At 41.9% G+C, this 21,847-nt stretch overlaps 2 protein-coding genes across 3 annotated transcripts; both read left to right on the plus strand.

The window, feature by feature from the left end:
* Nucleotides 1-18: 18 nt before the first annotated feature.
* On the plus strand, nt 19-18,065 carry paqr7a (progestin and adipoQ receptor family member VII, a). Of its 2 annotated transcripts, XM_071537475.1 has the most exons (4): nt 19-108; nt 2,341-3,323; nt 7,315-7,422; nt 18,001-18,065. In XM_071537475.1, the coding sequence occupies exons 2-3, from the start codon at nt 2,378-2,380 to the stop codon at nt 7,323-7,325; spliced, it is 957 nt and encodes a 318-aa protein (XP_071393576.1). In that variant the 5' UTR covers nt 19-108; nt 2,341-2,377; the 3' UTR covers nt 7,326-7,422; nt 18,001-18,065. The 2 variants fall into 2 exon arrangements, with proteins under 2 accessions (XP_071393576.1, XP_071393575.1); XM_071537474.1 differs by lacking the exons at nt 7,315-7,422; nt 18,001-18,065 and having other exon boundaries at nt 2,341-6,098.
* Nucleotides 15,847-20,644, plus strand: sh3bgrl3 (SH3 domain binding glutamate-rich protein like 3). Its single transcript, XM_071537476.1, has 3 exons — nt 15,847-15,952; nt 18,001-18,168; nt 18,284-20,644. Exons 1-3 carry the CDS (start codon nt 15,908-15,910, stop codon nt 18,347-18,349), a joined length of 279 nt encoding a protein of 92 aa, XP_071393577.1. The 5' UTR covers nt 15,847-15,907; the 3' UTR covers nt 18,350-20,644.
* The last annotated feature ends 1,203 nt before the right edge of the window (nt 20,645-21,847 follow it).

Here is a 21,847-nt window from a genome sequence, read left to right on the forward strand (position 1 = left end):
CTGCAGCAGCTACATAAGGACTTATCTGTTGAATTTTTCTCTGGCCGGTGGAGGAGGACCGTGGTCGTTGTAGCAGGGGACACAGAAACAGCAGGCGGCTACAATAAGGTGAGATATCGCGAAGGTATTGTCACGGTAAAGTGAATAGGAACAGTGAATAGTTAACTAAAACTGATAGTTGTCCTGCGCTACAATAATAGGCCTTACCTTCAAGCGTAGGTAAAACTTTTCTTAACCGGCTGAGTTGTAGTCCGACCCATTTCATCACCAGCAGACACAAAAAATGATAACGATAAGGGATGAAGTGAAGCGTACAGCCACATAACTCGGTTTAACTACCTGTTTGGGCTTAGAGAAAACTTTATGAGTTTAAACTCCGAGTCGGCTACACAGTATCACCGCTGTGATTTAGTATTGAGTCGTAAAATGTTATTTTTCTCTAAGCGAGTGAAAAAAGATAAAACTGTCACGTGCTTCAGTGAAAATCAACGTTTTCAACGAATCTTCATGAGTGAAGTCTCATTTTCTTAGTGGAGTGAAAACCTTTTTTCAAGATATTGACACTTTGTAGAAAAGTGAAAGTAGAAAGTGGAATCATCTCAACCATTGACAGAATTTTTCACTTGTTTTAAGAAAAATAAGATTTTAAGACTATGTTATATGAGATTAAGGTCTTTGAAGAGGGTTTGATAAATGCCTTAAAATGCCAAAAATGCTTTTCCAAAATCAAAATGATTTTTGTTTTTTTATTGGTGGTAATTTTCCTTATAGTGATTCACTAACTGGATGTCATCACCGTCACTGATTATAGCCAGTAGTCTGTTTAATGCAAAGTATAATTTTCTTGAATCATGAAGTTCTGCTCAAAGTAAACTTTATTTTTGGACTTTTTGGACATTTTTGGACACAAACAACATGAACATTATACACTCACAGAACACAAGCCAATAAAATGTAACACAATTCACATTAAAAAACGCTGTGCACAAAAGCACAAAAACATTGTATTTTCCAGTAGGGTTGGATGAATACATCAGAAATCTGCAATGGCCTGGAAGGGATCATTCAAAAATGTAAACCAATGGGAGATCAGTCAGGGTGAGAAAGGCAGTTTTATTTGATGGGAGCAGCGCAGGGTTGGGATTGTTAAAAAAAATCTATGACAGTTTTATAGTTTGGAATTTTTGTGTATGCCTCCAAGTACATGAGTCACCAGACTCACCACTAAAGATTTTCCATTTTCCAGAAAGTAAAAGTAATGACATTTTGATCTAAAAATGCAATAGGCTTTTGGGCATTTTTTGGGCATAAATTGTCAAATAGGTGTATGGTATGATTTTTAGAACAGGCTAAACTAAAAAGGCAAAAAAGGCATTTTTCCTCTCAATGTCACTCAATGTCATTCAGCTCTTGCCCATTTTTCAAAATGGTGTCCTCCAGAGTGTTCCTCCATACAATTTCCAGTCTTCACACAGATATTATGTTTTTCTGAAACACTAAACTATAGGCTAAAATGATTAAAAAATGTTTCATACTGTATTTTACACATTGCTGTGAAAGGTGTCAACTTGGCTGCATCTGCCTATATGTTCAAAGTGTCCTCATTCGGCCCAGCTTTGACAGATTTGCATGGAATTTGGCATGGATGTTCAAGATTTGAATTCAAGAGTTCAAGTTTCACAGTGATAGTTGTCATATTCACAACAACACTTCATATTATGGCTTTACCCTGGCCCTAGAGCTAATGTAGACTACATGTGCCATGACTAACCATCATTGCAACCCTGTCAGCGTTGTTATTGAAGAGCTAAAGTGTGTTAGCTAATGTTAGTGTTGGTAATCTACCAGCTGTTGTGTGGTCTAGCCAAAATGACTAGTAGGTTGTACGTTAGGTTACTTACCGGCAGCAAGCAGTAAATCATTTGCAGATATTTCGAGCAGATATTAGCAAAAGTATGATGATCGCCCAAACAACATAAGCTAATACTAACCTAAAACTCTACTTTTAGGCTAAAGAAATAAGGTTCTAAATAATAAAGTTTTAAGCAATAATTACCAGGCTATGTAAGGGATTACACTAATGCTGCTTCCTCCGTTGCACGTAAAATGAATGCAAGGGAACCTCAAATATCTGATAATCGGCAATTATTGGAAAATATTTAAGCAAAAGATGTATTTATTCCTCCATTAATTACACCATGTAATATTCATTTACACACAAGTCACAAGTGAAAAAGTGGATTTTGTGGAAATTGTTTTTTCTTATGCGGATTGTGTTCTGTGAGTGTATGTGTTTTATTGTTTGTTTGTGGAACTTAAGTCCCAAAATTCTCTCCATAGAAACCACTCAGTTGGCATCAGCCACCTGTCGACAATCATGGCGACGATTGTGATGGAGAGAATTGGCCGGCTGTTCATCAGCCTGCAGCAGCTCAGGCAGGTTCCCCGGATGCTGACCGAGGCGGCGCCCTCCATGCCCGGCACCGTGAGAGACAGCGAGGTCCCCTGCTACTTCCGGGAGCGCTACGTCCACGCCGGCTACCGGCCGCTACACCAGAACTGGCGCTACTACTTCCTGTCCCTGTTCCAGCGCCACAACGAGACCCTCAACATCTGGACTCACCTGCTGGGGTTCCTGGCCATCCTCATGAGGTTCTGCCAGCTTGCAGAGACCGTGGACTTTGTCAGGGATCCTCATTCGTGGCCCCTGTTGATCCTTCTCCTGTCCTCCATGAACTACATGGCATGCAGTGTGGTAGCCCACATGCTGGGTACCAAGTCTGAGGTCTGCCACTATGTCTTCTTCTTCCTTGACTATGTTGGGGTGGCGCAGTATCAGTATGGCAGTGCTGTAGTTCATTTTTACTATGCTGTGGAGGAGAACTGGCATAGGCAGGTGCAGGGGATCTTCATGCCCGCTGCCACTGTCCTCTCCTGCCTGTCGTGCCTGGGCTGCTGCTATGGGAAATACCGCAACCACAGCCTCCCGCCCTGGGTGAGGAAGCTGGGCCAGGTGGTGCCCTCGGCGGTCGCCTACTCCTGGGACACCAGCCCCGTGTTCCAGAGACTGTTCTCCTGGTCCGCAGCCGGCGACGACCCGGCCCTTATCTTCCACTTCGGCCAGGTTGCTTTCTTCCTCTCCAGCGTCTTCTTCTTCACCCACCCAGTGCCAGAGCGCTGGTTCCCTGGATGCTGTGACTTCGTGGGCCAGTCCCATCAGTTGTTCCACGTTTTTCTGATGTTCTGTACCCTCAGTCAAATCCAGGCGTCCCACCTTGACTACTTGGGCCGCAGGACGCTGTACTCGCGTCTGCACAGGAGCGGTGAGGCTGCTCTCTTTGTGGGAATGTATGTTATCACTTTGGTTGTATGTGCATTCATTGTGGCCTTTATGATCAGGAAAGTTAAGCATCTACTTGACTGCAAACACAAATCCAAGTAATGGGTAGGATATTGCAAGAATTTTGTGCCAAAGTATTAATGTGGCCTTGATCTGGAAACACTTGCCAGACTTCTTGTTGACAAATGACCGTTGATACCGTATTCATTCTTGATTCTTTGACAGTGAGGGCTCAGTTATTTTTGCTGTAGACTTATATTATGTATCTTGGCACTGAAATTTGAATATGGAGCAATGTTTCCTAAAGTGTATTTTTCTATAACAGTAAAGAGCAGGTGGAAAGAAATACTGATATGAAATGCTGCTTGAATTCAATGGGATAGTTCACTGAATTAACATTTTTCAAGGAAATGATTCAGTGAATGTTTTACCAGCAAACGTTGTCGCTTTTTCCAGTAAATGAGCATAATTTAAATAACCATGAAGTCCATAAAAACTGAAATGTCATTACCTGCAAGACCATTTATTACAATAGTGCTGCTTTCACTGGTGATAATAGATGCCATGCTATTGGATTTGCTAATAGGACTGATGGGATTATTCCCTCGTATCATAGAATACCACTGGAAATATACGGACTAGCATGCAAATGTTATGTTTCTAAGGCAGTATCAATGATGGGGACAGAGAAGTGTACAAAATATTTATTATATATTTGGAAAGTATCTGAAAATAGTTTTCGCACTTGTCTCGCACTAAGTTTTCACACTAAGTCTCAGATTTAACCCCACATTACACTTGTCCTGCCACACAGTTAACTCTCCCACAGCACTTTTAGATATGCTTTAAACTGTATGTAACAAAGATGGGTACTTCTGAGGGATTGAACAATAGTGGATTGCACAATGTCTATTAATTCATGAATATTTGTTACTCCAGACCTGCAGTATTTGGAGACTGTTTTGTATTAAGCACATTTGGTAGTCAGCAGTCACTGTATTATGTCGTGCTGTGCCTTTTGAGTCAAAAGTCAAAGTGAGTGTGAGTGGTGCATGAGTGTGATCAGGGAGACAGGTATGATGATACATATTTGGGAGATGAGAGTGCCTATTCCCGAACAAGGCCTTAAGAGAGTGGGAAATGAGCAGATTGGAGTTAAAGTTATACAAACATTTGTCTGAGGCAGAGCTGCTCTAGGGGCAGAGATAAAACCTCAGTGGGCGGAGCCAAAGAACCACAGTTTTTCTGTGTGCAAGTTAGTTAACTGGCAAAGAAAGAGTTCTGGTCAATATATATATACAGTATATAAATATAAATGGAAATGACTTCATTCTTTTTCATTCATTCATAACCATGGCATCATGATCTTGAAAGTCAGCAGCTAGCTAACTAGCTTACCTAGATAGGTATTAGTTAGTGCTAGGCCTCATAGTATTAGCTTCCTCCTCTCTCACTTCTTGGCTTTTTCACTGGCTTCAGTCTAATGTTACTTAGCCAGGTTGAACTCAACCAATCAGATTATTTCTGACTCCAGAGCAGCTCTGTCACTAAGAAATGTTTCTCTTTATGGACTTACTTATTTTCTTGACATTATGTTTAACTTTAGAGGCTTTTCTCTAAATTTGTACTTGCCAAATTAATTTTAACAGCAACTGTTGGCTACTAATTTTGAGGGGAATCAAGTCCGAGATCAAGAAATTGGAAGAACCTAAAGTATGAGGAAGGTTCATTAGGGCTATTGCTTGTAATGGTCCTATTTTATTTGCTAGCATTAGAACGCATCTTTACAACTAACTTCACAGCACAATATTAATGAGAAAATCCTGCACTTGGCATTTTACAAAAAAAAAATCACTGTATTGCTAATGTTTTTTGTTTTTATTTGGAGGAGACTTGTGTTAATGCAGTTATTGTAATATTTTTATAGGAGAATGGTGGAAAAGGTTAATATGCTAAGACAGAAAATGAATTACTTAACTAGGCTTACTGCTGTCAGCTCTGGGTTTTGTTTCTTAATCCACCTTCTTCTTCCTCGTCTGTTTTTCACAATGCTATGACGCAAACCAGACTACAGGCAAACTCTGATTGGCTCTTGCTCGGAAGTCTCCATGGTGACCTCTAATTAAACATCGCTCCTGCCAGTAGGATTTAATAAAGGTGTGAGGGGAAAAGGACTGTCAGCTCTTCTCTACATGCATATAGGCCTACGCTTAGTAATGCTATCCTGTGTGCATTTCCTTGATTTATTTGTAAGATCAAAATAGCACAAACTGAATCTGGCTGGATATGCAAAAACAGGGGTGTTGGCCAGAAATCTAATGAAGACTAGATGCAAGAGGAACTTTCCCTCAGAGATGGAAGGAAAAACCATAGCAAACCTAGATGTCTAAATGCAAAGTTTGCATCTGACCAATGAAGTGACATTCTAAAGTGAAAAAATGTAAAACACACTGTACTCACTGTAGAATTGTGTCTTTTAAATGATATTTGCACTGATGATGGGGTAACATTTTGCACTCTTTCACTTTAGCACACTTTATTGGTCTGATGTAGAATAAAATGGAAACTTTCCATTTAAACATCTTCCATTATTGTTATTTGTGTCATAATAAATAGACTAAAAACCCAAGCCTTACCTTTCTAACACTGTTAATAATCTGGAAATGTTTAGAATATCAAGAAAGTTTTATTTTAGAGTATATTGTGTGTTTGAATCCAAAATGGACCAATAAAGATTTTTCTTTAAAAAAAGGGAATTAACACCAAAGGAATGTCTTGATTGTTGCTTTCTTTCACCTTTTCACCTGCTCCATTGCATCTACATTGCAGTAAAGAAAAAAATGATCTATTCACATCTATATTATGTTTCATAGGATATATTACCGACAGGGCATTGCATAATTTCTCACTTGTGTGGTGATGCATATATTTAGTTTCACCCTATCTTACATCTATCTATATTGTACCATTGAAAAGTTTATCAGTCCACCTTGTACTGACTACTGAGTCTTGTAAAGAAGACCCATGCTGCATCCTCAAACCCCACATTACCAGGCTTTCTCCATGCCATAATACTAGTTTGGAAGCAGCACATGGATTCATTGGCACTAGGATTGAAATGCACTTCTTTCTCCCATTACACAAGTGCACACAAGTACACAGGATCCCACTTGGTCTCGGGACAGCTCCAGCCCAAGTAAAATTCACTTGTCTACTGCCCCCAAGTGGAGATGGCGGCGACTTCATTTGAGGGGAAACTCCCGTAAGCTGAAATGCCTTGATAACCCATGGCTTCATTTTTCCATGTCATGACCAAAATGGATGTTTTCCTTCCTCTGCTGCGAGCCTCAAATCTGATATTGTTCATTACACTCGCCCGTGTCAGATATATTGACTGACCGGCCTGCCCGGGGGTTGGAGTCTGGCTCCAGTCTTGGCTCTTGTTGCTAGAGTATTGTGTTGGTGTGTATTCGGCCCCTGCTGCACGGCTCAGTTTCCCAGTGAAAACCCTGATTCAGCGGAATAATCCTGAATGTTGGACTCGCTCCCACATTCCCCATGTCTAGCTCACAATAGTAGGGACCCGCCTGCTTCTCTTGTGATAAAGACCAAATTAAACTGATTTCATCACCGCTCATCAGACTTAATGGGTCTCAAATAGTCATGACAACATTGATTCTGAGCATTAGCAAACAACAATACACACCAGATTTGAACTCCTGTCGGGTTTTGAGTGTGATGTTATCTAAGGCCTGTGTGCCAATAGCTGTGAGGACAGGAGGCTTTCTCATTTGGATAACATTGCTCTTGTCCTGGAGTGCACCCAAAATTTAAATTATGGGTGGATATTAACACAGTCTGTTGCATATTCAAATACAGCTATGTCTATTATGACAATCACACAGATCAAACGTCACCTTGGGCTCAACAGCGGCTCTGTTCTTCAGGTTCTCATGTTGTTGTTTTTTTTGCAGAAAAAAGATGATGGTCTGGTTCCCGGGGAATGGCCAAACCAAGACAAAGACCTTCACCATCACTTCCAGGGATCGGAAGAACCGGTTGGTCAACATTTATGGGATGCGGTGAGTACAACTAGGCCTCAGGCACACCCGTCAATATGTCAGCCTGGAAAATCACATACTTTATACTTGCACTAGTCTCTAGTGTACCCGAACTGCAAGGACCCAGTTTCAGTCTCCATAACAGCCATGTGTCCTGTCAAAGTGTCCTTGAGCAAGACACTGAACCCCCTACCTGCCCACTCATTGCCCTGGATAAAAACATCAGATAAATGGCTAGAATGTAATTATAACCAACACCCTTTGGCAAATGCATGTGTGCTGCACTATAATTATCAAAGAGAGAACAGTTCTTTGGAAAGAGGCGCTACCTGTGTTTGTGCTTTATTTCGAGGATTTCAAAAGAGCCTCTGGTGGAGGGGAACGACTTTGCCAAACTGGAAGGAAAATTTTCATTCATTGGCTGTCTGTCAGGCCAAAGTACTGCTTCACATCAGCAGTCACAACAAGTGACTGAATGTAATAATTTCCATAAGAATTGAAGGCAATTTCTGGCTCCTGTCACAGACCTGGGAGCTAAACTGACGTTTCAGAATGAGACACACTGAGTGGGAGGTTGGAGAGAAGTTACGAGTTAAGAGACTGAGTGCGGATATGACTATAAGGACTCTTCAGCATCGTCAGGATTAGCCTCCAAAGCCCCAGCCAGGTAGCGGTGGAGACTGTTCCCCGACTTTTACAAGGCTTATGGCCACACACACACTGCTGGGCTCAGTGCCTCTTAACAGGGCTGAAGGCTTCCTTTGCTCGTCTGGATCTTTTCTCCAGAGATGTTTGTCTGAAGCCAGTGGACCCAGTGGTTCCAGACATCATGTTGTTGTTCCCCTTAGTTGCCACTTTTTGTCTATAGGTGGTGGTGCGGTACTGATTGTCTCTTCTACCGGACTGTAGTGCAAAGTGTTCTCACCTTTCACCTTGTAGGTACTTTGGGATCTCTGCGTTGCCGGGACCATCACAAATTAGACAGGAGACCAATGTCCAGCAAGAAAACTGGTGTTAGTCAAAAATCCACGGTAAACCAGACATGAGCATCAAAATCAGTCAGATAATGGAGGATAGCAGTGTGTAGATATAGGTGGAGAGTGAGTAGCACAACATACACACCAAGCATTTTGGAAACTGTTTCATTAAAGTTGCAGTTAGACACTACTACAAGTCTTTGTGAAATCAAACACACTTTCCAGCACCTATACCACTTCAAAGGTGCCATATGTAGCATTTTTAACATCAATATATCATTGTCAAATTAATTGTGATACCTTGGCATGATGACTGTAAACAAATGAGATTGTGGTTGAGACAATTAATAGCCTCTGTCTCACACTACAGGAATGGAAAAGTGTCATCTTGCGCCATCTGCTGATTGCGTTCCAAGAAAAAAAAAATCCCATAGGAGATTTTTTAATTTGATTATAAATTAGTAACAGCTCGAACCGTCATATATCAGACATTTTGGGCACATCAGCCAAGTTAATGAGCCACACCTAGTCTCTGAGACCAGGTTATGTGGCTCATTAACTGTCAAAAATTTGCAGGACACTGGCCCTTGAGGACCAGACAGTAAAAATGATGCTTTGCATGCCCTCACTCATCCAGGATTTCACTATGCTGGATGCTTTTTTAATCAAATTCAAAGTATTTTACAAGCCAGCTGATGGGTATAGCCATCTTTGCTGATTGGAATTTGTTAATGCCCCATGTTCAGTGTGCTGGAGGGTTAGGGCAGTCTGTTTTGGAAAAAATCTCAATGAAAACTGTAGTATTGGATTTTAGTACCACCAGATCATTTGAAACAGTGAGATAACAATCAAATTCACAGAGATGTAGTCACACCTCATGTTGTATAATATAAAATGTGCAAACCATATGATCATTTTGATGGCCAGTTTTGAACACAAACAACAGGGGGCGACATGACGACTTCCCCCCTCCCCTATTAGTGTTGGTGTTTCTCAAAATTAAGACCACATTTCCCATAAAGCCCATCAGAAAGATGTTCCTGCTTGTCCCTTCTCCCCCCTCCCTGGTGTGTGTTTTTGTTTTGTCTTTACTGAAGAGGAAGTGTTTTTCTTTTGTTTTTTTTCCATCAGCCTTTCACACCTTCCACCATTTAAGATATATATTTTTTTACATTATGAGTAGTCAAAATGCTAGAGGTATCAAACAGAAGGCAGAGTCCAGTTTGGGATGAGGTTGGGATATGATTGTCATGCTTGGTGATTGATGACATGTGTGGTTTCGATAGTGAATGTCCCGTATCACAAACAAACTGAATGAATGATGATGTGGCGTATGGGCCGTATAGGATATAGCAGACATTGAATATCTGACTGTATTTCCTATTGCAAATGAATGTAATGACTCAACTTACAAAACTTGATGAGGTGATGTACTTATGTTCTTTTCTTTTTTCTTTTCCATGGGTATTTGTTCTTGTCATATTAGGAGTATTATAGTACCGGAATGTACTACTTAATGTGCTTACTGTTATGGATTGAGTATTGCTTACAGCTATAATATAGCAAACTGACATTTTGTTTATTTGATCGATGTCCTGTAATCATGTGGGATGGGCCACCTAAGTGGCACGACATGTAAATAAAAAAAAATCATTCATTCAAAAAATTCATTCATACATTGGCAAGAACGCGAAAAGACCTCCTGGGTGTGTGTGTGTGTGTGTGTGTGTGTGTGTGAGTGTGACGCCCCGCGCATCCAAGCTGCTTGTAAGGGAAGGGGAAGGACAATGAGGAGAGAGTGTGACGGCCGCAGAAAAAGGAGACTTACAGGGAATTCTTCACACAAATATTGCAATTATTTCCTATCAGACATTGCTGGACAAAATGACTACTTGGACAGCTTAACTCTACTGATATAGGCTGCATGTATTATTTTTTATTGATTTTCTGAACTCAGCTGCACAATTTCTCTAATTTCTCTGAGTTGTTCGCTGCTTTCATCCCGTTGCAGATGGACCGTCTGGAGGCTTGGCAGTGTGTTTATGCTTCAAGGCTGTTAGACAACATTTAGGCTTATAGTGCGCTTGCGCGCGCACACACACACACACACACACACACACACACACACACACACACACACACACACACACACACACAAACACACACACACACACACACACACACACACACACACACACACACATTCATTGGGCATTCAATCGGAACCAATCAGAACACGGCTTCCCTTGGTCATTCTAACCGATTATGACATCATTGGGTGCTGGCTCTACCAATCAGAGCCTGTCTCAGCTGCAGAGATGACATCACAATCAGAATTCTGCTGTTTGGTCGCAGCAGCCAGAGGATAAAAAGCCACGCTCGAGGTCTTGAGTCTCATACCTTACCTCGGTAAGGTGGCCTATCCTCCCCTGGGCGCTGGTACAGCTGATGCTTGGACCGCGGCAAGAGGCTCTCTCTGGGAACCTCTTTACACGCTCCTCGATGCAGACCAGTAGCTATTGGACGCTTCATGAGCGTGTTTGGAGACTAGGTAGCGTGGCGGTGAGTGAGCGAGCGAGAGAGAGAGCGAGATACAGAAAGAGAGAGAGAGAGATACAGAGAGATACAGAGCGAGGGAGATACAGAGCGAGATACAGAGAGAGAGTGAGAGAGAGCGAGATACAGAAAGAGAGAGAGAGCGAGATACAGAAAGAGAGAGAGAGAGAGAGATACAGAGCGAGAGAGATACAGAGCGAGAGAGATACAGAGCGAGATACAGAGAGAGAGAGAGAGAGAGAGAGCGAGATACAGAGAGAGAGAGAGAGAGAGAGGGAGAGAGCATACAGAGCATACAGTGTACACTTTGGCGGGTGGCAAAATATTCCTCATGCACGCGTGTGTAATGGGAGGCGAACAGACGGGTCCGGTGAGTGAGCGAGAGAGAGAGAGAGAGCGCCAGCCACAGAGAGAGAGAGAGAGCGAGATACAGAGAGAGAGAGAGAGAGAGCGCCAGCCACAGAGAGAGAGAGAGAGAGCGAGATACAGAGAGAGAGAGAGAGAGAGCGAGATACAGAGAGAGAGAGATACAGAGAGAGAGAGAGAGAGAGAGATACAGAGAGAGAGAGAGGGAGAGAGATACAGAGAGAGAGAGAGGGACAGAGAGAGAGAACGACAGAGAGAGAGAGAGAGAGAGATACACACACAGAGAGAGAGAGAGAGATACAGAGAGAGAGATACAGAGAGACATACAGAGAGAGAGAGAGAGAGCGACAGAGAGAGAGAGAGAGAGAGATACACACACAGAGAGAGAGAGAGAGATACAGAGAGAGAGATACAGAGAGACATACAGAGAGAGAGAGAGAGAGCGACAGAGAGAGAGAGAGCGAGCGAGATACAGAGAGAGAGATACAGAGAAAGAGCGAGAGAGCGAGATACAGAGAGAGATACAGAGAGAGAGAGAGAGCGCAACAGAGAGAGAGAGCGACAGAGAGAGAGAGCGAGCGAGATACACAGAGAGAGAGATACACAGAGAGAGAGAGCGAGAGAGCGAGATACAGAGAGAGAGATACAGAGAGAGCGACAGAGAGAGAGAGCGAGCGAGATAGAGAGAGAGAGATACAAAGAGAGACACAGAGAGAGAGAGAGAGCGAGAGAGCGAGATACAGACAGAGAGATACAGAGAGAGAGAGCGAGCGAGATACAGAGAGAGCACAGAGAGCCAGCGAGATACAGAGAGAGAAAGAGAGAGAGATACAGAGAGAGATACAGAGAGAGAGTGACAGAGAGAGAGAGCGAGCGAGATACAGAGAGAGCACAGAGAGCCAGCGAGACACAGAGAGAGAGAGAGATACAGAGAGATACAGAGAGAGATACAGAGAGAGAGAGAGAGTGAGATACAGAAAGAGAGAGAGAGAGAGAGCGACAGAGAGAGCTACAGAGAGCGAGAGAGAGAGCGACAGAGAGAGAGAGCGAGCATACAGAGAGAGAGAGATACAGAGATAAGAGACTCTTATCTCTGTATCTCTCTCTCACTCTGTGTCGCTCTCTCTCGCTCTCTTTAGCTCTCTCTCTGTCGCTCTCTCTCTCTGTATCTCTCTCTCTCTGTGTTGCTCTCTGTATCTCTCTCTCTCTCTCTCTCTCTGTATCTCTCTCTCTCTCTCTGTATCTCGCTCGCTCGCTCTCTCTGTCGCTCTCTCTCTCGCTCTCTGTAGCTCTCTCTGTCGCTCACTCTCTCAATTCAATTCAATTCAATTCAGTATGCTTTATTGGCATGAATGTCAGGTGAGCAATATTGCCAAAGCGTCAAGGATAATACAATTATACAATAATTATTACAATTAAATACAACAATGAAATGGGAAAAAAAAATATATATATATATACACACACACACACACACATATATATATATATATACATATATATACATATAGCGAGCGAGCGAGATACAGAGAGAGAGATACAGAGAGAGAGAGAGCGCGACAGAGAGAGAGAGCTACAAAGAGCGAGAGAGAGTGAGCGAGATACAGAGAGAGCGACAGAGCCAGCGAGATACAGAGAGAGAGAGAGAGAGAGAGAGAGAGAGAAAGATACAGAGAGAGATACAGAGAGAGAGAGAGCGAGAGAGAGCGAGATACAGAAAGAGAGAGAGAGAGCGAGATACAGAAAGAGAGAGAGAGAGAGCAACAGAGAGAGAGCTACAAAGAGCGAGAGAGAGCGACAGAGAGAGAGCGAGCGAGATACAGAGAGAGATACAGAGAGAGAGATACAGAGAGAGAGAGAGAGCGAGATACAGAGAGAGAGATACAGAGAGAGAGAGAGAGTGACAGAGAGAGAGCTACAGAGCGAGAGAGAGCGACAGAGAGAGAGCGAGCGAGATACAGAGAGCACAGAGAGAGATACAGAGAGAGAGAGAGAGAGAGAGAGATACAGAGAGAGAGATACAGAGAGAGATAGAGAGCGAGAGAGAGCGGGATACAGAAAGAGAGAGAGAGCGACAGAGAGAGAGCTACAGAGAGCGAGAGAGATACAGAGATAAGAGTCTCTTATCTCTGTATCTCTCTCTCTCTCTGTCGCTCTCTCTCGCTCTCTGTAGCTCTCTCTCTCTCTGTCGCTCTCTCTCTCTCTCTGTCGCTCTCTCTCTCTGTATCTCTCTCTCTCTCTCTGTCGCTCTGTATCTCTCTCTCTATCTCTCTCTCTGTATCTCGCTCGCTCGCTCTCTCTGTCGCTCTCTCGCTCTCTGTAGCTCTCTCTCTCTGTCACTGACTCTCTCAATTCAATTCAATTCAATTCAGTATGCTTTTATTGGCATGAATGTCAGGTGAGCATATATATATATATATATATATATATATATATATATATATATACATATCGCGAGCGAGCGAGATACAGAGAGAGAGAGATACAGAGAGAGAGAGAGAGAGAGAGAGAGAGAGAGCGACAGAGAGAGAGCTACAGAGAGCGAGAGAGAGCGAGAGAGAGAGCGAGATACAGAGAGAGAGATACAGAGAGAGAGAGAGCGAGAGAGATACAGAAAGAGAGAGAGAGAGAGCATACAGAGCATACAGAGCATACAGTGTTTGGCGGGTGGCAAAATATTCCTCATGCACGCGTGTGTAATGGGAGGCGAACAGACGGGTCCGGTGAATGAGCGAGCGAGCGACAGAGAGAGAGAGAGAGAGCCAGCCACAGAGAGAGAGAGCGAGCGAGATACACACAGAGAGAGAGAGGGAGATACAGAGAGAGAGAGATACAGAGAGAGAGATACAGAGAGCGAGAGAGCGAGATACAGAAAGAGAGAGAGAGAGATACAGAGAGAGAGAGAGAGCGACAGAGAGCCAGCGAGATACAGAGAGAGAGAGAGAGAGAGAGAGAGAGAGCGACAGCTATCTTATCCTATCTTATGTTATAGGGTTGTAGCCTTGTCAAAGTCCACAGTAAGAGCTTTACCAGGGGCTCCAGGGAATGCGGCGGGTGCCGCTGCTGCTGCTGCTGCATCAGTACTTTTAAGCCGCGTGGTTTTAGTCAGTAGTGGCAACAACAACACTGCTGCTGCTGCTGCTCCTGCTGCTACTACTACAACTGCTGCAGTACAGGCCGAGCAGTGGTACTTCCACTAGTTCTCATTACAGATATCTGAAATATTTTAAAGTAGCATTTTGGCTAGTCATAATGTAATGCGAGATATTGTAAATTAGCATTTAAGATATCTCTCATTATATTATGACCAACCGAAATGCTAATTTAAGATATCTCTAATTACATTATGACCTCTCAAAACACTAATTTAAGATAGCCTATCTTTTATTACATTATTACTGGTCAAAATGCTAATTTAAGATATCTTTCATTACATTATGACCAGTCGAAATGCTAATTTAAGATAGCTCTAATTACATTATGACCTGTCAAAATGCTAATTTAAGATATCTCTCATTACTAGTCAGAATGCTAATTTAAGATATTACGCCTGTGCAGATGTGACTGCAGGCATTGATAAGTCTGGATGAATTTTTTTGGTTACACAAGGAAATGCCGTAGAAAATACACCTGTCGTGGGTCTATTGAATGAAAAGAAATGAATGAGCGCCATATTTTCAAATTAATATATCATTAAGTGATGCACTGTCTCTTTAAACCGCACAGCGAATAGCGGCTCTGAGTAGAAGGTAGCCAGAATAAAAAAGCAGCACTTCCGGTCACACTTTTCAAAATAAGATGTTTATTGAAATACCATAAGATACGTAAATTATAAAGGCGCTCCAAGTACTTAAGTAGATCAGCCGATTAGACTACAGCCAATTTATAGCCATTCATGACGCCTAGCACTAGTAGTATTTCTGATGTCTAGCACCTTTTATAAAACAATCACAGGAAGAAATGCAATCCTCAATCCAAATAATTAAATGACATTAGAAAATAGGCTACATAACACAGGCTAGATTATATAGTTTCTCTTTTTTTCTACATTGTAACCCTAACCCAACACAGCTTTTTGATTTGATTGACACAGTTGAAATTAGCTTATTCAGAATAAGTTAATAGATACAGAACAGTGTAGTAGGTTAGGCCTAATAAAACTAAATGCCATTTAGCCTGCATAGCCAAGGCGTCTCTTCTAAACAATAGCTGCTATGCCTAATGACCTATTGACAAACAGCAGCACTTCAGCATTTTCACGTCAGGAGACATTTTTCCTCATGCCAGAAAACTTTTATTTTGCAAAAACACATTAAATTGAAGTATGGATATCGTGAATCATGACAGCTTCATTTGCCAATCCTAAAAGCAGTAGGCTGAATCAATGCCGAAACTACAGATATTATTAGCGCACCTCTAGCTTTTAGTATGTTAATTCAGCTTGAGTTTTGGCTTTTCCCTCCCAAAGTGAGAATTTTTTGCTTTTATTTTGAAGGCAAAATCACCAAACTTCCGGTCTTGTTATGGTTAACTGTATTCGGCTTGACGCAGCCTAGAGAGAGCTGGTCGCCACCAGATACACAAAGGGATTGGAAGGATCTGCAACTATGGGAATCAAACTGTACTACACCACTGTTACTGCCTCCCGGGAGGTAAGTCAAGTGGCCATAAATTAATACGAATAATGTTATATTTTTGTTTTTTTGTCTCTGGTGACCCTAGCTAACAGTGTTCAGTTCAATAGACACACCCAACGCCCTATCAATAACGGGTTCCTCCTGAGTCTAACGTTATGCAGTGGGCCTATGCAACTCATTGCCCATGTATATCATTGTAGTCTTTCTAGCTTGTAGGCTTAACGCAGATAAAAGTTATCTGCAGATTGAACAAAACGCAGAGGGCGTGCAAAGTCGAGGCAGAATGTACGGAAGTCATGTTGTTCCGCGGTTCTGCTTTATTTCCTTTATCTTGGTCGAGGGAAGGTGATTTTGTCGTCGGCCTTGTTTAGCTAATTTTCCAGAAATGAAGTCCCTATCAGCAGCATGTTTTCTCACAATAAGGTATTATAAACATGGACACTATCACATTGTCATGGTGGTACAAAATACTGGCCTGGATAAGTGAAGTCATGATGTGTGCCCTTTTCCTGTATGTAGAGAGACCCACGCCAAATCCCATTCAAAAATCTGTCAGTTTTAAGGCTACCTTGCTCCAAAATACGCCGTGGTGGGCGGTAGTGAGCAGTGTGAACCAATACTAAAAGTTGAACTTTTATTGAAATAAGACCTACTTGGTGGATTATATGTATGGCGAATTTACCAGTAGACCATCATGATTCAGTAAAAGTCATATGTTTATGTTCTACGATGTATTTAATTTCCCTGATAAGAAAGATAACTTTAAATTGCCAGATTTTGTAATGGAATTTGGCTTGACTCTCTCTCCATATAAGAGAACAGGATGAATCGGGGCTAGTAGCTGAAGCAATCCGCCAGGCTTCAGGAGTCGGTTAATAACAACAGACACCAGGAAACTGATACAGAAAATGCCAAGTTGGGTTCATTTTGACCTCACTTTATGGAAACAATGTAACAGCAATGCCCAAACATCTGGTATCAATTAGGTGTGTGTGGAATTCATCCAGTGCAGTAGTTTTGTCAAGTGTATTACTTTTTCATTTGAATTTATTCTAAGCTCAGTTCCTGTTTTTCAGTTAAAGTTTTAGCATTTTGGCTGTCATGAAAAAGAGGAATAGAGTCCTGTGTTGCTTATAATGTATTCAGGAGTTTCATAGTGTATTGATGTTAGCTCTGGCTTTTACCCATTTCCTTCTTCGTTTTGATATAAAGACTTAACCTGAAAGGAATAGTTGAATAGTTTGTGTTATATACTTAGTTTTAGTCTTTGTCAACTCTAATAACCTTGCTGAGAGCACACCACTTAACTTAAAATGATTGAAAGGAGCTTCAAACTGCTGAGGCTACACTTTCACTGTTTTGAGAAACAAGCAAATGTGATTCCCTCATTAGGGTTAAGGTCATGTCATCGGCCTTATAGCGAGTGTGTGTTGCCAAATGAATGCCAGCCAGTGTGCTGCCAGTTGTTGCTTTGCTTAGGCGTGGTTACTTTCCAAACACCCCCCCCCCCCCACCCAACTTCCTCACTCCGGCCCACAAAGATAGCGTAATGTCCACCAGGTCTATTAATCATCAACCACAAGTCAGATAAGGCTATTGTTTTTTAAAGGCGCAGGCATTCACCAACCTCACATGCTACTTGAATCATCTAAAGATGGTTTGTTTTCCCTGGCACAGCAGTATTGCCCAGCAAAATGTCTGAAATATCAGATTCAGTCTGCTTTTCATTGGCGTCAATCAGCCATACCTCAGCCTAAATGAGTCCAAATTGGAAAGGAAACATCAAGGAAAATTTGCCAGAAATCTATTTGGAAGCAATCAGGACCTGCTGATAGTTTGGTGACAGTTTGGTGACCTATGTCTAATAATTTATCGCGCTGACCAAATAATATCATGTCAGTTATCAGTCATTGCTCTACTTCTTCTCCCGAGACTATTCATAGAAGTGTGTTTGGAAGTTTTTGGTGGTAAATGATATTAAACTCGGGGACTCTTCCCGTAATAGCTTGGGGTTTAGCAGTTTGTGACCAGCAAACATCTGACGGAAGCTTTCCGTTTTCCAGGTGAAGTCTCAACAGGCGGAGGTGATACGAATCCTCGACAGTAAAAGCATCCAGTACGAGCTCATCGACATCTCCGTGGGCGGCGAGGTCCGCGACGAGATGAGGAGCAAGTCGGGCAACCCCACGGCCGTCCCACCCCAGCTCTTCAACGAGGACCAGTACTGTGGGGTGAGGAAAACCCACGCCCGCTCTGCTCTGTGTGTTACATATTTCAGCTGATGGTGTTTGTTTGTTTGTGTGCCGGTTTGACGCTCACTTTGTTGTGGCGTGTTCCTCTCCGCAGAATTACGAAATGTTTTCCGACGCGGTGGAAGCAGATACAGTGGAACAATTTCTGAAAATGGCATGAGTCGGGGAAGGGAAGTGTGTTTCTCTAGCTTAACCCCACCCGCCCTACCCCCACCCCACCCACCCACCCACGGAGGCCCGTTATCCAGTCCCACTCCCTCTGCCCCGCTGGCAGCGCCCACCCTCCTTCAACGCCATGATGAAGAATGCCAAATATCTACTATCAGATCTACTATCATATCTACTCCAACGAAACCAGAAGACACACGTTCCCCAACTGCACCATTAGACTCTAAACCACTGTTAATCTGTTTTTTTTTTTTTTGTTTGTTTAATGTGCTATATCCTCTTTTTTTCCCCCACCCGTTCTTGCCACCGATTCCTTTTCCGACCCTCTCCTTGTCTGACGCGCTAATGTTACTAATTCCTCTTACTCCAGTAGGAATCAATGGGGTGTCTCGATGTGTGGTAATTGGGTCAACTAATCTTGGCCGTGGCCACATGATCGCTGGAGATTAAACTAATCCACTGGATCACAACATTCGACCCAGAATCTTCCCGATCCTCCGCAGACCAAAACAGACCGAACGCTCGGTCACCATTCAGTCTTAACTGTTGTATTGTCTTTTTTTCTGGCCTTCACATTCCCACGTTGTTCATAACGGCACAGTATTTGTTACTTCACATAGATGCAAATGCACACGGAAGAAGCGAGGAGTATAAAGTCTTAACCCGAATATGTGAAGTATAGCAGTTCAAGGACTACTCCGACTTTTTGGGAGTTCGGCCCATCGGTCACCCGGTATCTGACGAGAGGATTGGTATCAAAATCATCTCTGTGTCTCCAGTAGATAGATCTGCCCCGTGCGCATGCTAATGCTTTAGCATACAGTATGTTAAGTAATTGTAGGCGACTAGCATTATCGTAAAAGTGAGAAAATTAGCTAGCAAATTAGCTAGAAAAAAGCAGCTCTAAGGCTGCATGGTTAGCTAATTTTAATGACAGGTGTCTAAACCTAACAGGCTTGTTTAGACATATAATTTAATAGACATAAAATGAAGCAAAAATAATGTTCTTTCAATGGCAGAAGATCTCTCTTTCCATGAGACTTCTTGTTTTGTTTACACTGGAAGTGAGCTACCGTATGTTAGCCAGACAGCTAAAGTTTTTTGCGCTGTTGATTTGTAATGGACTTCACTAATGACAAAGAATGAATCTACAGGCCATAGAATACAAACCTACCAAACATACAATACAAACCATAACAATTTTGTATTACTAAAAGGTTTGTCTTTACACTTTATGCTAGCATTAGCAAAGCGTTAGCATGCACTGAGATGATGTTGGTGCTGATCCTCTTGTCACATATTTTAGAAGGTGACCAATGGGCCAAAATCCTAAAAAGTTGTCCTTTAAAAAAAAAAAAAACAATCTAACTGGGGTTGAACATTTCAGCAGATGGCAGGCTAATTTTAGCACGACGAGCGCATTCCTTAATGTTAAACTTGGTGCCAATACGTATCTGTAACGCATTTTTACAGATGGGATATTCACTGTAGTATTAGCTTAACGTGTCACTTACTTGCCGTCTTCTTCATTTTTCTTTTTTTCATACATCTTACTGTATGACTTGGATCAAAGTTTCATTCCCGGCACGGTGTAAAAAGCCTGAAACTGTTCAGGACTGAAACCATGCCACTCTTCCAGCATCCAACCTCTCGTAGCTTATCCCGCTCCTGTTCATTTCATGTTACATTTCCGCTGCTTGTCCTGGGCATGAAGCTGCAGTGATGTGACTATGCACTGAGACCCTGCCTCATTCTCAACATCTCAACACCAAGACCAAGAGGTCAAAGCCGGTGTTTTTTTGATTGACAGTCTTAGCCTTAGGCAGCACTCGCTACATGGGAAAGATGAAAGCTTCACTTATTTCAGTGCTTTTTATGTGTTGGTTGAACTCAATTGGGATATAATGTGCTGTTGCATGTTTTGAGTTTCATGTCTTTTCTTTTTTTTAACTGAGGATTGTTTCCTCATCTTACTGGTAACAACCCCCTCTGCTTCCATATTTGTGTTGTTAAATACTCATATATTCAGTCTGGGATCCCTCACACACAACGTTTCTGCACTGTTTTGTAAGTCGATGGTTAGTCCACGTGTGTGTGCCTCTTGTTGACGTGTATTCACTATAAATCATGTTTTAGACATTCCACGTCTCTCTCTGAGCTCCCGCTTTGCTTTTGGACCAATTCCCCTTGGCCAAAAAAAAAGAAGAAAATAGGGAATACGATGCCGTTGTCTTCCAAGAAGATTGTGAAAAGTGATTTATGGGTAAAAAAATAAATAAAATGGAATTGAGTCTACCGGTGTGGATTTTTTTATTTATTTCTACCTACAAATTCTATGTCTATGTCTATGCTGTCATGTTGAAATTGGGATCCGCCACTACTGTACTAACTTCATTAAAATGTGTCATTTTCTATTTATAGGATTCAGTCCACATTTTAATGAGGAATTTTACAGGCTGGTGTGGGAATGGCTGCTCACTCCAAAGAGTTTGTTTCTAATTTGCAAGTCACTGGAATATTTTGATTGGCAGGACCGTCTCATGGATGTAGTATTGTATGCTTTGAACTTGCAGTACCACAGTAGCCAATAGCTTTTCAATTTTGTGTAATGGTGTATATAGTGTGACTGAATCATCATGGAGGAGCTTTATTATGCACAGAAGCAGTCCTGTATGTGCAGCAATGACACAAGTATGCAAAAATGATTAATAATTGCATAACCCACTTCTACTCTACTTCCTCTTTTCTGTAGAGTGCAAACAAAAGATATCATTCCAAAGCAGTTTCCCTGTTACTCATTTACTAAACATTTCAAAAGTACAAATTATTGCATTCTACAATGAGTGTTACTTTCATTAAAACAATCATTTTGACAGACTTGTTTTATTTTATGATATTTTTCAAATTGTGGATATCTTAGTTTTTGATTTTCCAGTAATTTGCAGTTTACAGTCATCATCTGACACAATGCAAACAGCTTGATTTTAGGAAGATCACTGGCCGACAGTGGTGAGAAAAGTGTTTATGCACATTGCATGCAAAAATCGTAATAATATAAAGAACATTATAATACACTATTTAATAATAATAATAAAACAAATAGTTCTGCTTGCAGTACCTCATTCCGCCGATGTTGGCATACTTTACTCCCACCGTGAAAGAACAAGAACAACAGCAGAAGAAGAAGCAGAAGAAGCAGAAGAAGAGCTGTGTCAAATTAGCTAGAATTAGCAAGAATAAGTCCGGAAGTTAAGTGATCTTACTTTCAAAATAAAAGCAAAGTTTTTAATTGAAGTCAGTTGAATGAAAAATGAATGAATGAAATGTTATCTAGAGCGATTGGAAAAACATGATGTTCTCTTTACGCTGCTGACATGGGTGAATGTGCCTTTGCAGTGCCGAATTATTTCCACATGCTTCTTTATCCACCTTTTATAACACCATCAGAGCAATCCACATGATATTACTTATATATATATATATATTAATA

The sequence above is a fragment of the Centroberyx affinis genome, unplaced genomic scaffold (assembly GCF_046629955.1).
Source record: "Centroberyx affinis isolate AG114_WGS23_722 - 3 ecotype Tasmania unplaced genomic scaffold, CSIRO-AGI_Caff_v1 ptg003056l_1, whole genome shotgun sequence".
NCBI lineage: Eukaryota > Metazoa > Chordata > Actinopteri > Beryciformes > Berycidae > Centroberyx > Centroberyx affinis.

Coding starts and splice junctions, on each gene's coding strand:
- sh3bgrl3 (XM_071537476.1), top strand. CDS start 15,908: ATGGGAATCAAACTGTACTACACCACTGTTACTGCCTCCCGGGAG. Junction 15,953..18,000: donor CTGTTACTGCCTCCCGGGAG/GTAAGTCAAGTG, acceptor TCCGTTTTCCAG/GTGAAGTCTCAACAGGCGGA. Junction 18,169..18,283: donor ACGAGGACCAGTACTGTGGG/GTGAGGAAAACC, acceptor TCCTCTCCGCAG/AATTACGAAATGTTTTCCGA.
- paqr7a (XM_071537474.1), top strand. CDS start 2,378: ATGGCGACGATTGTGATGGAGAGAATTGGCCGGCTGTTCATCAGCCTG.